Source organism: Ammospiza nelsoni, chromosome 29, assembly GCF_027579445.1.
Source record: "Ammospiza nelsoni isolate bAmmNel1 chromosome 29, bAmmNel1.pri, whole genome shotgun sequence".
Taxonomy (NCBI): Eukaryota; Metazoa; Chordata; class Aves; order Passeriformes; family Passerellidae; genus Ammospiza; species Ammospiza nelsoni.
In genome coordinates, this window is record NC_080661.1 from 4,983,859 (window position 1) to 5,000,930 (window position 17,072).

Sequence of the window (17,072 nt, forward strand, 5' to 3'; positions counted from 1 at the left end):
CCCTCTTTCCGCCGGCGCCATTTCGGCGGCGGCGGCGCCGCGCGACGTTACTTCCGGCGGAAGCGGCCCGGGCCGGAAGCGAGCGGGCGGCGAGCGGCGCGCGCGGGGCCGGGAGCGCGCGGGCAGGTCCGGGGGGTCCCCGCGTGACGTCACGGAGAGGGGCAGTGACGTCATAGAGGGGGGTGAGATGGGGGGGAGTCCCCAGGATCGGGGGTCTGGGGGAGGCCGCAAAGCATCACGGGAGGGGGTCCGCGGGGGGCTGGGGGGGTCCAGGTGGTCACTCCGGGGGTCTCAGCGACCCTTGTGGTGTCTCCATGTCCCCCCAGCATGGGTGGCAGTGACGATGAGTACGGGGCGGTCACTGTGGGGGTGCCTCAGTGCCCAGTGACCCCGTGGCGACAGAGCGGTCACTGTGGGGGTCCGTGACCCCTCGGTGACCCCTCGGTGTCCCCCCAGGCCAGCCATGGGTGACAGTGACGATGAGTACGACCGGCGGCGCAGGGACAAATTCCGGCGGGAGCGGAGCGACTACGAACGGTCCAGAGAGAGGGACGAGAGGAGGAGGGACGACTGGAGCGACCGGTACTGGGGGCACTGGGAGGGACTGGGGGCACTGGGGAGCGACACTGGGGGAACTGAGAGGGACTGGGAGGTCCCTGATTGCCGGTGTGAGGGTTACTGGTGAGTCCCTCACTCCCAGATTGCCCAGTTCAGATTCCGGGGGGTTCCCTCACTCCCAGTTTAACCCAGTTTTTTTGCAGGGACTGGGAGCGCCGCAGCCGCGATTACCGGGACTGGGAGGGTCCCTGGTTCCCAGTTTGCCCCAGTTTAACCCAGTTTGCTCTCACAGGGACTGGGAGCGGGGCCGGGAGCGCCGCAGCCGCGATTACCGGGACTACGACCGCACCCGGCGGGAGCGATTCTCCCCTCCCCGTCACGAGCTGAGCCCGCCCCAGAAACGGCTGAGAAGGGATTGGTGAGAGACCCCCAAAATACCCCAAAATCGCCCGAACATTCACTCAGATACACCCCAGAAATGCCCGCGCAGGGACTGGTGAGAGACCCCCAAAACAGCCCAAATTCACCCCAAATTCACCCCAGAATTATCCCAGATACAGCTGAAATACACCCCAGAAACGGCTGCGGAGGGATTGGTGAGAGATCCCCAAAACAGCCCAAATTCACCCCAAAATTATCCTAAATATATCCTGAAACTGCTCCAGAAACGGCTGCAAAGGGATTGGTGAGAGACCCCCAAAACAGCCCAAATTGACCCCAAAATTACCCCTGAGTGACCGCTGTTCACTCTCAAGTGACCAGTGTCCCCTCTGGGGCTGCGGGGATGACCACAGCACTGACCCCTGAGTGCCCCACCGTGACCAGTGTCCACTCTCGAGTGACCCCTGTCCACTCTGGCCGCAGAGATGACCACAGCAGTGACCCCTGACCCCTGTGTGACCCCTGTGTGACCCCTGACCCCTGTGTGCCCCCAGGGATGACCACAGCAGTGACCCGTACCACGGCGGGTACGAGCTGCCCTACGGGGGGGGCGGCGCCGGCCCCACCTACGGCCCCCCCCAGGCGCCCTGGGGACCCCACGAGATGCAGCAGCAGCTCCTGCAGCACCAGCTGCTGCCCATACAGGCCAGGTGAGCCCCAAAATGCCCCAAATTCACCCCAAAAAATGAGCCCAGACACCCCCAAATCCCCCTGAGAAATCCCGGAACTCCCAGAGCTCCCTGAGCCCCAAAAACCCCAGAATCCGCCAAAACCGGGCGGGATGCAGTCCCAGCTCCTGCAGCACCAGCTGCTGCCCATACAGGCCAGGTGAGCCCCAAAATATTCCAAATTCACCCCAAAAACTGAGCCCAGACACTCCAAAATCTGCTCCAAAAACCCCAGAATTCCTGAGCCCAAAACTGCCCCAAACGGCCCCACAACCGTGCGGGATGCAGTCCCAGCTCCTGCAGCACCAGCTGCTGCCCATACAGGCCAGGTGAGCCCCAAAATGCCCTGAATTCACCCCAAACGCCACTGTGGCCCCCCCAGGCTGGGCACCATCGCGGAGGTGGACCTGGGCATGGCCCCCCCGGTGATGAAGAGCTTCAAGGAGTTCCTGCTGTCCCTGGACGACGCCGTGGACGAGACGGAGGCCGTGAAGCGTTACAACGACTACAAGCTGGACTTCCGGCGGCAGCAGCTGCAGGAGTTCTTCCTGGCCCACAAGGACGAGGAGTGGTACGTGATGGAACGGGTTCCGGAATGTTCCGTGAGCCAGAAATGGTCAGAGAGCCCCCAAAAGTCCTGGGAGACCCCAAAAATCCGGTTCTGCGTCCCAAAAATATCCTGGTTCACAAGGGGCGGTACGTGCTGGAGGGGGTTCTGGAATGTTCTGTGCTCCAAATATCTGATTCTGCACCCCAAAAATGTCCTGGGAAACCCCAGAAACCCTGAGAGACTCCAAAAATACTGGCCCATGAGAGGCGGTACATGCCAAGGTGCGTTCCAGAATGTTCTGTACTCCAAGAATGTCCTGGGAACCCCAAAAATCCAATTCTGCACCCCAAAAATGTCCTGGGAGCCCCAAAAATGTCCTGGGAGCCCCAAAAATCCTGGCTCACAAAGAGAGGTATGTGCCAGGGGGTTCCGGAGCATTCTGTGCCCCAAAAATGGCCTAAGAGCCCTCAGGACCATTTAGGAGTGAATTTGGGGTGGATTTTGGGGTCTCTCCAGGTTTAACACTGCTCTTCTCCCCCAGCACCCTCAGGACCATTTTGGGGTGAATTTGGGGTAGTTTTGGAGTATCTCCAGGACTAACGCTCCCCCACCACTCTCGGGGCAGCTTTGGGGCAGTTTTGGGGCAGTTTCGGGATATTTTTTGGAGTCTCTGTCGGTTTAATGCTTCCCTTCTCTCAGCGCTCTCAGAGCTGGATTTGGGGCAGTTTTGGGGCTGGATTTGGGGCAGTTTTGGGGTATATTTTGGGGTTTATTTTAGGATGGATTTTTGGGGTCTCTCCAGGTTTAACTCTTCTCTTCTCCCCCAGCGCCCTCAGGACAGTTTTGGGGTGAATTTGGGGCAGTTTTGGGGCTGTATTTGGGGCAGTTTTGTGGTGGATTTTTGGGATTTTTAACACTTCCCTTCTCCCCCAGCACCCTGAGGAGCCGCTCTGGAGCTGCCGGGCGGGGCAGGCAGAGAGGGCAGATTTGGGGCGGTTTGGGTGGATTTTGGGGCAGTTTTGGGGTAATTTTGGGGTGTATTTTTGGGTTTAACGCTTCCCTTCTCCCCCAGCACCCTGAGGAGCCGCTCTGGAGCCGCCGGGCGGGGCAGGCAGAGAGGGCGGGGCCGCGCACAATGCGGCGAGGTCTCAGTGCAGGACGTAGCCAGGGACTTTTGTTATTTTATTTTTTTTGGGGGGGTTTGCCCAAAAAAAAACCGCAAAAAAACCAAAAAACCGCGGCCGATTTTCGGGGTTTTTAAAAGCGCCGCAGTTTTCGGGGCCCGGCGGACGGCGACGCTCGCGGCGAGTGTAGGTATGAGCATCCCCCCCGACCCCCCACGGGACACCTGACAACACCTGGAACACACCTGGAACCGCCCTCAGAGAGCCCCAAAACAGCCCAGAAACACCCCAAAAACACCCTGAAAACGCCATCCCAAAATACCCTAAAAGAGCCCAGAAATGCCTCAAAAGCGCCCTAGAAATGCTCTCAAGATATACATCAAAAACAGCCCAGAATCCACCAAAAATTATATTGGAAGTTACACTAAATTGCATCAAAATTGTGCGTAAACAGTTTGAAATGACCCCAAAATATGATAAAAACTGTAAAAACACCCAAAAGTGTACCTGAAAGCATCCACAAACCTGCATTCAAGGCAGGAGTAAAAACACCCCCAAAAACGCAAAAAGTAGCACTAAAAATGCCCCTGAAATGTCTTAAAACACCCCCAAAAATGCACTGTTAACAATGTTCCTGAAAACATTTCAAAACACCCCCAAAAATGCAAAAAACATCCCTGAAAAACATTCCTGAAAACGTCTCAAAGTACTGCCAAAGACGCAAAAAATCGGCCTGAAAAACATCCCTGAAAATGTCTCAATTCATCTCCAAAAATGCAAAAAACATCCCTAAAGAAGCCTCTGAAAATATCTCAAATTCAGACCCAAATTCTCCCCAATTTCACACCCAAATTCTCCCTATTTCAGACCCAAATTCTTCCGGTTTCAGGCCCAAAATTTCCCAAATTCAGACCCAATTTCAGACCCAAAATCGAGTCCCCCACCCTCCCCTCTCCCCGTTCCCCAAACTCTCCCTCCCCAAACCCCCCAATTTTGGGGGCTCCCCTCCATCACCGTGCGGGCTGGGGGTGTTCCTTGCAGCCCCCTGAGCCCCATTTTCGCCATTTTTCACCCCAATTCCCAGGTTTCGCTCCAAGTACCACCCTGACGAGGCCGGGAAGCGGCAGCAGGAGGCCCAGGCCGCCCTCAGGAACCGCCTGGGCGTGTTTCTGTATTTGTGGGAGCATGGCTGGTTCGACAATCTGCTGCTGGACATCGACCGCGCCCAGCAAATCATCAAAACGCTCGATGCAGGTACCCCCAGGGCACCCCCAGACTCAAAATCTCATTTTGGATCCCCCCAGAGACGCACAGTGGGGGTGGTGGCTGAAAATAGCTGGAGAAATTCACAGCGATGTGCACCAAATGGGTCATGAGGGGCATGGAAATGGCCACAAAGGGCCTTTGGGATGCACCAAAAATATCCTTGATGGCCCAAATATAGCCCTGATGTCCCAAAAATATCCTTAATGTCCAAAATATCCTTCTCTGACACCCCAAAAATCCCTTCCTGCCACTCCAGAAAAATCCCTTAAAATCTTCTTAAAAGCACTCCATAAAATCTTCCTGATGCCCCAGAAACATTTCAGACCCAGACTTCGGGGTTTTGGACCGATTTTGGGGTGGTTTTGCTCAATTTCTGAGTTTCTTGGCCTATTTTTGGGTGTTTCTGCCCCACTTCTGAACTTCCTGACCCATTTTTAGATGTTTCTAAGGGATTTGCAAGAGTTTTGAACTTACTTTTGGATGGTTTTAGTCCATTCTGGAGAGTTCTTGAAAACAGAAGCTGTGAGGGGGAAAAAAGGCGGGAAAACGTGAGGGGAGAAAAAGGCGGGAAAACGTGAGGGGAGAAAAAGGCAGGAAAACGTGAGGGGAGAAAAAGACAGCATGAGGGGAGAAAGATGAAATGTGAGGGGAGAAAAAGGGAGGAAAACGTGAGGGGAGAAAAAGGTGAGGGAATGGTGTGGAGGGAAGTCATGAGGACTTTTTCTCCACTTTTCCCTTTTTTTCCAGCGGTGATCAAGATGGAGGGGGGCACAGAGCACGACCTGCGGATCCTGGAGCAGGAGGAGGAGGAGGAGCGGGCTGAGAAGGCCGAAGGCCCCAAAAAGGAGGAGCCGAGGCCCCCAGAGCCCCCTGGGAAAGGCCCGGCTGAGCGCCCCGACGGCGACGACAGTGCCAAGGTTGGAGGGATTTGGGGGTCACGGGGAGATTTTGGGGTCCCTTTTGCCTCTGGGGTATTTTTTAGGGGTCTCTACTGGGGTCTCTTGTTCTTTTGGGGTCCCCTTTGACCCCCATGCTCTCTCCCCACAGGCTGAAGGGGCGGAGCCAGGAGCAGAGCCGGCAGCAGGGGCGGGGCCAGAGGAGGAAGAGGAGGGGCCAGACAAGGGGCCCAAGGCTGAGGAAGGTGACAAGGAGGGCGGGGCCAAGGTCAGTGACCACACCCCCAAGTGACCACACCCCACAAAGCTCCACCCCTGCCATTACCACAATGAGGCTGGTGAAGCCCCACCCCTTTCATAAAAGGCCACCCCCCTTTTATAAGAAACCACCTGTTCTATCAAACCACACCCCTTTTCTGTTAACCACACCCCTTTCTGCTAAGCCCCACCTCACCAACAGCCCCTCCCTATGGCAAGCCCCGCCTCAGTACACAACCCACACCCCTTGATGTGCTCCTCCCCTTATAGGCCCCTCCCACCCTCATTAAATCCCTTCAGTCCCTCCCCTTTATGCAAGCCCCGCCCCTTATTCAAGCCCCGCCCTCTGGCGCCCCCTGCAGGCGCGGCCACGTCAGCGCAGCCGGGACAGCGAGGACGGGGACAGCGACAGCGGGGACAGCGAGGGGACACGGAGAGAGCCCGGGAAAGGTGAGGGGACACTGGGGACATTCAGGGGGACACGGGGACAGCGACAGCGGGGACACGGAGAGCGCCCGGGAAAGGTGAGGGGACACAGGGGGCACACAGGGGACAGCGAGGGGACACGGAGAGAGCCCAGGAAAGGTGAGGGGACACTGGGGACACAGGGGGACACAGGGACAGCGAGGGGACAGCGAGGGGACACGGAGAGAGCCCGGGAAAGGTGAGGGGACACTGGGGACATTCAGGGGGACATGGGGACAGCGACAGCAGGGACACGGAGAGCGCCCGGGAAAGATGAGGGGACACAGGGGGCACACAGGGGACAGCGAGGGGACACGGAGAGAGTCCGGGAAAGGTGAGGGGACACTGGGGACACAGGGGGACACAGGGACAGCGAGGGGACACGGAGAGAGCCCGGGAAAGGTGAGGACACAGGGGGACACACAGGGGACAGTGACAGCAGGAACAACGAGGGGAGGGCACACAGAGGGGGCCTGGGGGGTCCGTGAGGGAACACTGGGGACAGTCAGGGGGTTTGGGGTCTCTGGGTGGGGTTTGTGGTCTCTGGGGTGAGGTTTAGGGGCTCTGGGGGTATTTGGGGTCTGTGGGGGGGTTTAGGTTCTCTGGGGGTGTATTTGGGGTGGGGGTCTCTGGGGTCTCTGCTATCCCGATGATTTGGGGGGGTGGGGGGGGGTCCATGCTGCATTTCCGGGGCGTCCCCATGACCCCCCGCCCCCCCCCGTCCGTGTCCCCCCCAGAGGAGGCCAAGGAGGACAAAGCCCCCCCCGAGGACACGGCCGGGACCCCTCCCCCCACGGGCAGCGCCCCCTCCCCTCCCCCCAAGGCCAAGGAGGGGCCGGGGGGGGCCCCGGGGGGGGGGTCCCGAGGCCCGGCCGAGACCCCTGCACAAAACGTGCTCGTTGTTCATGAGGAACATCGCCCCCAACATCGCCCAGGCCGAGATCGTGGCGGTGAGAGACTGAAAAAACACCCAAAAATACCCAAAAATCAGCTCTGGGACCCCCAAAAACCACCCCAAAATACCCCAAAGCAACTTGGGACCCCTGCACAAAACATGCTCGTTGTTCATGAGGAACATGGGAAAAATTACCCGAGAATACCCAAAAATACCCAAAACCCACCCAAAACAGCCTTGGGACCTCCAAGAATCCCCCAAACCACCCCAAAATAAGCAAAAACAGCCCCGAGACCCCCAAAAACCCCCTGGCATGCCCCAAAAACCAGAGATCATGGTGGTGAGGGGGTGTCCCGGGGAGGCTGGGACCCCCAAAATCCCCCTGAACCCCCCCAAAAACCCCAAAGGGCCCCCCAAAAAGCTCAAAAACCCCAAAACGCCTTTTTGCTCCCAGCTGTGCAAGCGCTACCCCGGGTTCATGCGCGTGGCGCTGTCGGAGCCGCAGCCCGAGAGGAGGTGAGGGCGGTTTGGGGTGAATTTGGGAGAATTTGGGGTTTTTAGGGGGGGTTCAGGAGGAGCTGGGTGGACTTTGGGGGATTTTGGGTGGATTTTGGGTGGAATTTTGGGGTTTTGGGGGCTCACAAAGGATCTTTTTCCCCATTCCCAGGTTCTTCAGGAGGGGCTGGGTGGATTTTGGGTGGAATTTTGGGGTTTTTGGGGCTCACAGAAAGTTTTTCTCTCAGGTTCTTCAGGAGGGGCTGGGTGACCTTCGACCGCAGCGTGAACATCAAGGAGATTTGCTGGAGCCTGCAGAACATCCGGGTGCGTTTTGGGGCAAATTTCATGGATTTGGGGTGCTTTTCATAGATTTTGAGGTTATTTTGGTGGATTTTGAGGTGATTCTGATGGATTTTTGTAGTTTTCAGCTCCATGAGTGCGAGCTGAGCCCCACCATGACCCAGGCTGGGTTTTGGAGTGGTTTTGAAGAAATTTTAATGGATTTTGGGGTGGTTTCAATGGATTTTGGTGTGATTTTGATGGATTGTGACATGATTCTGATGAGCTTTGAGGTGATTCTGATGAATTTTGGGGTGATTCTCACGGATTTTTGTGGTTTTCAGCTCCGTGAGTGTGAGCTGAGCTCTGGCGCCTGCCGGGACCTGACGCGGCGCGTGCCGAACATCTCGGGGCTGGGTTTTGATGTATTTTTGGGATGTTTTGATGTATTTTGATGGGGTTTTTTGGGTGATTCTGATGTTTTTCAGCTCCGCGAGTGCGAGCTCAGCCCCGGCGTGAACCGGGACCTGACGCGGCGCGTGCGCAACGTCTCGGGGCTGACGCAGCACCGGCCCATCGTGCGCCACGACATCAAGCTGGCCGCGCGCCTGGTGCAGGCCCTGGACGCCCGCGCGCGCCTCTGGAGCCCCCCTGGCGCCACCGCGGCCGGGGACAGCGCCGGGGACACGGCCGGGGACAGCGCCGGGGGCGACAGCGAGCCCCCGCCCGCCACCGAGCCCGGGGTGAGACGCGCGGACACCAGAGTGTCACCGGGGCCCTTCGGGGTGTCCCCAGGGTCCCCAGGGCCCTTCAGGGCGTCCCCAGTGTCCCCGGTGGTGTCACCAGGGGATCCCCGCTGTCCCCATTAATGTCCCCAGTGGTGTCACCAGGGGATCCCCGCTGTCCCCATTAACGTCCCCGATGCTGTCCCCCAATGCAGGCCCAGAACCCGGTGCTGCGGCACATCACGGATTACCTGATCGAGGAGGTGAGCGCCGAGGAGGAGGAGCTGCTGGGGCAGGGCCAGGGCCAGGGGCAGGGCCAGGGCCAGGGCGCGGCCCCGGCCGAGGACGCCGCCCGCGAGACCAACCCGGCCGAGGTCACTGTGGAGCGCGACGAGAAGCTGCTCAAGGTGCGTCCCCAGGGTGTGTCCAGAGCATTCCCAGAGTGTCCCCAGGTGTCCCAAAAGTGTCTTCAAAAGTGTCCCCAAAAATGTCCCCAAGGTGTCGCCAGGGTGTCCCCAAAAGCATCCTCAATGTCCCTCCTGTCCCTGATGTCCCCAATGTCTCCAATCCCCCCAGTGTCCCCAATGTCCCCAAGTGCTGGACCGGCTGCTGCTGTACCTGTGCATCATGCACTGTCCCCTCAGTGTCCCCAAAGTCCCCTCAATGTCCCCAACTGTCCCCCCAGGTGCTGGACCGGCTGCTGCTGTACCTGCGCATCGTGCACTCGGTCGATTACTACAACACCTCCGAGTACCCCAACGAGGACGAGATGCCCAACAGGTGCGGGATCATCCACGTGCGGGGCCCGCTGCCGCCCAACCGCGTGTCACACGGAGAAGGTGAGCTGAAAAATCCCAGATTTACCCCAAAAATAACCCCAAAAATCAGCACTAGAACCCTCCAAACCCAACTGCGTGTCACACGGAGAAGGTGAGCTGAAAAATCCCAAATTTACCCCAAAAATAACCCCAAAAATCCGCACTAGAACCCTCCAAACCCAACCACGTGTTACACGGAGAAGGTGAGCCAAAAACCCACAAATTTACCCCAAAAAAACAGCCTAGAAATCCCCCGAACCCAAACGCACGTCCCATGGGGAAGGTGAGCCAAAACCCCACAAATTTACCCCCAAATAACCCCAAAAACCGGCCTAGAAATCCCCTGAACCAAACCATGGGTCACACGGAGAAGGTGAGCCAAAAAATCCCAAAAAATAACTCCAAAATGCCCCAAATTCACCCCAAAACCTGTCCCCAGTGGCAGAGTGACAGCGTGGCTTTGAGGCGCGCCTGGCCCCGCTGCTGGCCCTGGCTCTGTCCCCGGGGAGGAGGCACAGTTTGAGGGGGATTTTTGGGGGTTTTTCGGGGTTTTTTGGGTTTTTTGTCACTCTGAGTGTCCCCGTGTCCCCAGTGGCAGAGTGGCAGCGTGGCTTTGAGGCGCGCCTGGCCCCGCTGCTGGCCGGGCCGGGCTCTGTCCCCGAGGAGGAGGCGCAGCGCCTCGGCCGCAAGGACCCCGAGCAGGAGCTGGAGAAGTTCGTGAGCGCCAACACGCAGGAGCTGGGCAAGGACAAGTGGCTCTGTCCCCTCAGCGGGAAGAAATTCAAGGTGGGGACACTGGGGACACCCTGGGGACAGTGGGGACAGCATGGGGACACTGTCAGGATCATTGGGGACAGACAGGGGACACCCAGGAGCTGGGCAAGGACAGGTGGCTCTGTCCTCTCAGCTGCAAGAAATTCAAGGTGGGGACACATTGGGGACACTGTCACAATCATTGGGGACACCCTGGGGACAATGGAGGGGTGATGTCCCCAATCCTGTCACTGTCCCCAATGTCCCCATGTGTCCCCAGGGCCCCGAGTTCGTGCGCAAGCACATCTTCAACAAGCACGGGGACAAGATGGGCGCCGTGCGCAAGGAGGTTTTGTTCTTCAACAATTTCCTGATGGACCCGAAACGCCCGGCCCTGCCCGAGGGGGGCAAGGGGGGACCCGGAGGGGGGCCCAACGCAGGTGAGTGTCACCTGAGTGTCACCCGAGTGTCACCTGTGTCAGCCCTGTGTCACCTGTCACCTTCTGTGCCATCCCTGTGTCACCCCCTGTGTCCCCCCAAGCGCCCGGCCCTGCCCGAGGGGGGCAAGGGGGGACCTGGAGGGGGGCCCAACGCAGGTGAGTGTCACCTGAGTGTCACCTGTCACCTGAGTGTCCTCTGTGTGACCCCTGTGTGACCCCATGACCCCTGTTTGACCCAGGTCTGAGCCCGGGGGGGCTCCCGTACCCCCCCCAGTCCCCCCAGGGGTTGATGCCCTACGGGACCCCCCGGCCGCCCATGCTGGGATACGGAGGTACCAAAACGGGGAGAATTGGGGAAATTTGGGGGAGTTTGGGGGGGCTTTGGGAGGACTTCAGGGAGTTGGGGGATTTCAGAAAATTTTGGGGGGGGGTTGGGAGGATTTTGGGGGCTTTGGGGGATTTTTGGGGTGGTTGGGGGGTTTTGGAGGGAGTTTGGGGGGGACATGGGGGATTTGGGGGTGGTTTCAGGGGATACTTTGGGGGACGTTTTGGTTGGTTTTTTTAGTTGTATTTTCGGTATTTTTGGGTGTTTTTAACCTGTTTTCCCCCACAGGATCCCACCCATATCCTCCCAGGCCCTATGGGGGCGTTTGGGGTTTTTTAGGGATATTTTTGAAGATTTTTTTGGGGATATTTTTGGGATATTTTGGCCGGTTTTGGGGATAATTTTGGGTACGTTTAACCCCTTGTTTCCCACAGGGTCCCACCCATACCCCCCCGGGCCCTACGGGGGTCGTGGCAGCTACGACACCTTCCGGGGTCAGGGCGGGGCCGGGGGGGGGTACCTGAACAAACCCCGCAGCAGGTGAGGCACGGGGACCCCGAAATTGGGATTGGGGGCACCGAAAATGGGGAGGGGGACCCCAAAAATGGGGGGGTGGGAATTGTGGGGTCCCTATTTGGGGTCTGGGGATGGGCCAGGGTGGATTTTGGGTTGGGTTTGGGGTGGATTTTGGGGTCGGGGTGGATTTTGGGGTGTAATTGGGGTGGATTTTGAGTGTATTTTGGGTTGTATTTTGGGTGATTTTGGGCTGTATTTCAGGGTGTATTTGGGGCTGTATTTCGGGCTGTTTTATGGATGGTTTGGGATGTATTTTGGGGATTTCTGAGCTTTATTTGGGCAGTATTTTGGGCTTTATTTTGGGGCGCATTTGGGCTGTATTTTGGGGCGTACTGTTGCTGTTTTGGGGAGTATTTTGGGATGATTGTGGGGTGATTTTGGGCTATTTTGGGGCTGTATTTTGGGTGTATTTCTGGTATTTGGGGTGTATTTCAGGCTGGTTTTAGGGTAGATTTCAGGCTGTATTTTGGGCTGGTTTTGGGTTGTATTTTGGGCTTTATTTTGGGGCTGTATTTCAGAGTGTATTTTGGCGTATATTTTAGGGTGTATTTTAGGGTGTATTACAGGTTATTTTGGGCTGGTTTTTGGGTGATTTTGGGCTGATTTTGTTCCGTTTTTGCGTTTTCTGCCCCCAGGATGGTGCGGGGCGACCCCCGGGCCATCGTCGAGTACCGGGACCTGGACGCCCCCGAGGACGTCGATTTCTTCTGACCCTCCCCCACCCGGGCCCCCCTTTTGATACGGCCCCGCCCATCCCCCCTTTGTATGGCCCCGCCCCCAAACCCCCAAAAAACCCCAAAATTCCCCCAATAAAGTGGCCCCGCCCACCCGGGGACACGGCGCCTTTCTGGGGGATTTTGGGGGAATTGTTTGGATTTTGGGTTAATTTAAAGGCAGTTTTGGGGTGATTTTGAGAGAATTTTTGGGATTTTGGGTGAATGTTTGTTTAATTTTGGGGAAATTTTGGAGCACTTTTGGTGGGATTTTGGGTGAATTTTTGAGATTTTGGGTAAATTTTGGGGGGATGTTGGGTGAATTTTGGGGTATTTTGAGCTCACTGAAAGCAGGGCCATCCCCAAGCCCCGCCCCATGATGAAACGCACTGTGACTAAACTCGATTGTTTATTGGTTCATGATTAAGGCACCGCGGCTAATCAGCGGCGAGGCCCCGACCTTCAGCCAATCAGGAGCAGGAGGGTGGAGGAGGCGGTGCGCCATTGGCTGTCGCCCAGCAACAGCCATGACGTCAGTGGGAGTGCATCACCACGCCCAATCAGCAGCGAGGATGTGGCAGGGAGTGCTCCAATTGGGTGGCATCTCCACCAATGGGAGGTGGGGGGTGGAGCCTTAGGTTTTAAAGGGGCAGCGCCCAAATGGGAGCGGTGACCTCCCGGTGACCCCGATGGTCACTTCCGGTCACTCCCAGTAACCCCCGCGGTCACTTCCGGTCACTCTCAGTGACCCCAGGCCCTTAAAAACTCTTAAAAAACCCCAAACCCCTTAAAAACTCCAAAACACCTTAAACATAAAAAAAAATCCTTCAAAAACCCCAAATCCCCTGAATTTCACCCCAAAATCCCTTCAGCCACCCCAGGGCTGTCCGAGCCCCCTTCCCCCCCCCCCCGATGAATTCTGGGGTCCTCCATGCGGGTTTGGGGTGATTTTGATGATTTTTGAGTTCCCATGGATGATATTTGAGTGGTTCCGATGATTTTTGGGCAATTTTTAAGATTTTTGGGTATTTTCGATTATTTTTCAGGCTCCTTTGACAGGTTTCAATGGTCTTGGTGGATTTTTTCGATGATTTTGATGATTTTTTCAGCTCCCTTGGCGGTGTTTATCCAATTTCTGGGCATTTTTGATAATTTTGCCCATTTTCAGGTGGTTTTGATCACTTGTCCTCCTTTTTTGATGATTTTTTGTCCATTTTTGGCTCTCAGAGGGCCATGGTGGCCCAGCCTCAGCAGGGTCGATTTTCAGGCAGTTTGGGATGATTTTTTGGTCCATTTTTGCCCTTTTTGATTATTTTTTGCCCATTTTCGTCCATTTTTTTCTCTATTTTTGCCATTTCTTGTCCGTTTTTGCTGTTTTTTTCCCGTTTTTGGCTCTCAGAGGGCCATGGCGGCCCAGCCCAGGATGAGCAGGGTCCCCCCCAGCGGCGCCGCCCGGTTGAATTTGGGGTCCCCGGTGAGGCCGTGGAAGTAAAAGGGGCCACAGAAGAGCCCCAGACCCGCCACGAGCAGGGAGCCGGCCTGGGCAGGGGAAATTGGGGAGAATTCAGGGATTTGGGGGGTATGGGAAGGATTTGGGGGGGAATTCAGGGATTTTTGGGGGGTTTGAGGGGAGTTTCGGGGGGATTTTGGGGGCATTCGGGGGATTTGGGGCAGATTTGGGGGGGAGTTTTGTGTTTTGGGGGGAATTAGGGAGAATTGGGGGGGTTGAGGGGAGTTTTGGGTGGGATTTTAGGGACATTTGGGTGGGATTTACGGGGTTTGGGAGGAGTTTTGGGGGATTTGGGGGGGTCGGGGGCATTTGGGGTGGAATTTAGGGGAATTTTGAGGTATTTCGGGGGCTTTCACCAGGTGTGGGCGGCGGTAGTGGGGGGCTGATTTTTGGGGTGAATTTAGCACATTTTGGGGGTAATTTCGGGGGCTCTCACCAGGTGTGGGCGGCGGCAGTGCGGGGTCGCCAGCAGGGCCAGGCTGTGCAGGAGGTGGAAGCGATTGGCGGTGTCGTAGAGCTGGGGGGGCGATTTTGGAGTTATTTCGGGTGATTTGGGTTTTTTTGATGTTATTTTTATGGTTTTTTGGGGTTTTTGGGTGGTTTTTCCCCCCTCCTCACTCACCTCTTTCTGATACTCGTCCCGGTCACTGCGGCGCATTCCTGGGGGGGGGGGGGAAATGAGGATCAAGGACCCCCAAATCCCCCCAAATTCCCCCCCAAATCCGCCCGAAATCCTCCCCAGGCCCCCTCAGAGCCCCCCGGGCCTCCCCGTTCCGCCCCCGCCCCACCGTGGGCCCCGTAGGCCGCGCCCGCCATGGCGGCGGCTCCGCTGAGGGCCCCGAGCCTGCCCCAGGCCGCCGCCATCGCTGCTGCCCCCGCTCCGCTTCCGCTTCCGCCCCGAGCGCTTCCGCCTTCCCCCGCGCTTCCCATTGGGCGAGCTACGCGTCAATCAAACGGGAGAGTGACCAATGGGAGCGCGCGGAGCGGGTCCCGCCTCCGGCGGAGTCACAGCGCCCCCTGGCGGAGCCGGGAGGGAGAGCAGCGACCCCCGGAGGGGCTGGGGGGGTCCCGGGGGGAGATTGGGGGGGAATTTAGGGGGAATTTGGGGGTCTTGGGTGGTTCTGGAGAGGATTTGGGGGGATTTTGGGGGGTTTGGGGGATCTGGGGTGTCCTGGGGGGATTTGGGGGAATTTGGGGGATTTTGGGAGTCCCAGGAGAGTCCTGGGGGGAATTTGGGGGGTCCTGGGGAGGATTTCTGGGGGGTCTCGATTTCATTTTGGGCAGATTTGGGGGTTTTTGGGGGGCTCCAACCTCCCCCAAAGGATCCCGAGTTCCCCCAAATGTCCGAACGGGAGGGGGAGGAGGATGATGAGGATGGAGACAATGAAGATGAGGATGATGAAGATGAGCCTGGGGAGATGCTGGGCTGGGGGAGTTGGGGGAGGATGAGGATACGGATGAAGATGATAATGAGGATGAAGAGGAGGATGATGAAGATGACGAGGAGGGCTGGGGATGGTGCTGATGCTGAGGATGAGGAGGAAGGCTGGGTGTGAGGATGATGAGGATGACGAGGAGGGCAGGGGCTGATGCTGTGGCTGCTGATGAAGATGATGATGGGGATGACGATGGGGATGATGATGAAGGCTGGGGATGAGGATGATGCTGAGGATGAAGATGATTCTGTTGATGATGAGGATGATGAAGATGATGAGGAGGGGCTGGGGATGATGATGCTGATGATGAGGAAGGCCAGGGGCCAGCCCTGGTGCTGGGATGATGCCGAGGATGATGAAGATGACGATGAAGGCCAGGGATGATGCTGATGAAGATAAGGATGCTGTTGACGATGAAGATGGTGATGAAGATGCAGGGTGCTGATGAAGGCCGGGGGGCCGTCCCTGTGCCGGTGATGGTGAGGATGCTGCTGATGAGGATGATGATGGTGAGGATGAGGATGAAGATGAAGGGAGGCAGCGATGATACTGAGGATGAATGTGATGAAGATGAAGATGATGAAGATGAAGATGCGGGCTGGGGATGGTGCTGGGGATGCTGCTGCTGACGATGATGATGAGGATGACGGCGCCGAGGAAGGCCGGGGGGCGGTCCCAGCGGCGGCGCCGCCCCCCGGAGGCGGCTCCCGGCGGGAGGGACCCGCGGCCGCTCCCGGTTCGGCTCCGTCGGCCCCCGCCATGGCCCCCCCGCCCCCCCCCGCCCGCGGCGCCCCGGTGAGCGCGACCCCCCCCGCCCCTCCCCCACCCCCCCCGCGACCCCCGGGACCCCCCCGGGGTGGGGGAGGGGCGGGGGGGGGGGATGGGAGAGCCCCGGGCCCACCGTGAGGGGGGAGGGGGGGGAGGGGCGGGATGGCCCCCCCCGGATGGGGGTGGGGAGGGGCGGGGGAGGATGAGGGGGGCAGAGACCCCCGAATTGGGGAGGGGGGAGGGGCCGGATTGGGGGGAGGGGCCGGGATTTGGGGGGGGGGAGGGGGCGATGCTGAAATTGGGGCAGGGCCCAAAGGGGGGGGAGGGGCGGCAAGGGGGGGGTCCCCATCCCCCCAGCGCCCCCCCCCGGGACCCCCGCGCCCCCCCCGGGATGCTCCGGAACTCCTCCGGTTGCCAGGGCGACGCTCCGGGCTTCCGTTCCCATGGCAACGGGATGGGGGGGGGCGCATCCCCTCAAACCCCCCCGGACGGGCCTGGGGGGGGAAATTTGGGGGATTTTTTGGGGAATCTCGGGAGTTTTGGGGGTTTGGGGGATTTTGGCGGATTTGGGGGATTTTTAGGGTTTTTGGGGGGGGGGGATTGGGGCTGGGGGGGTTCCGGGGTCGCGGGGGGGGAGGGCCAGGACCCCCCCGCTGATTGGTTCGTTTCGCTTCTTCTTCTCTCCCCCCCCTCCGCTCTCGCCCCTCCCCCCATTTCCATCGTCCCTTTGGGCACCGGACCACCCCCCCCCCCCCCCCCACGGCCTCCCCTCCCCCCCATCCCTGACCTGGGACCCCCCCAACTCCAAAATTCCCAAATCCCAAAATTCCCCAAATTCCCAATTCCCCAAATCCCAAAATTCCAAAATTCCCAAAATCCCCAAAATTCCCATTTCTGTCCCCAAATTTCTGCCCGAATTTCTTCTCCAATTTCTCCCAATTTGCCCCCAAATTCCCCCATTTCTCCCCCAATTTTCTTGTCCCATTTTCCCCTCATTTCCCATCTCCCCAATTTCCCCCAATTTTCCCTAAATATTCTCCTCAATTTCACCCCGTTTATCCCCAAAATTGCCCCTCAAATTCCCTCCAAAATTCTGCCCCCATTTCTTCC

The 17,072-nt window shown here is 58.1% G+C and overlaps 2 protein-coding genes across 2 annotated transcripts; one reads left to right on the forward strand and one right to left on the reverse strand.

Moving 5' to 3' along the window:
- The first annotated feature begins 57 nt into the window (after window positions 1-57).
- SRRT (serrate, RNA effector molecule) lies at window positions 58-12,401 on the forward strand. The gene is given in 21 exon segments (XM_059490624.1): window positions 58-126; window positions 457-582; window positions 851-976; window positions 1,494-1,649; window positions 2,050-2,238; window positions 4,426-4,595; window positions 5,355-5,524; window positions 5,655-5,771; window positions 6,124-6,211; window positions 6,964-7,076; window positions 7,078-7,176; window positions 7,576-7,637; window positions 7,865-7,943; window positions 8,387-8,641; window positions 8,839-9,030; window positions 9,309-9,462; window positions 10,034-10,227; window positions 10,475-10,634; window positions 10,874-10,966; window positions 11,394-11,499; window positions 12,171-12,401. Coding segments are annotated over 20 exon segments (2,718 nt in total). The 5' UTR covers window positions 58-126; window positions 457-463; the 3' UTR covers window positions 12,247-12,401.
- Window positions 12,402-12,638: 237 nt separating this feature from the next.
- On the reverse strand, window positions 12,639-14,643 carry TMEM256 (transmembrane protein 256). The gene is made up of 4 exons (XM_059490625.1): window positions 14,547-14,643; window positions 14,381-14,418; window positions 14,195-14,275; window positions 12,639-13,787 (listed from the first exon to the last, which is right to left on the reverse strand). Exons 1-4 carry the CDS (start codon window positions 14,620-14,622, stop codon window positions 13,644-13,646), a joined length of 339 nt encoding a protein of 112 aa, XP_059346608.1. The 5' UTR covers window positions 14,623-14,643; the 3' UTR covers window positions 12,639-13,643.
- Window positions 14,644-17,072: the final 2,429 nt, after the last annotated feature.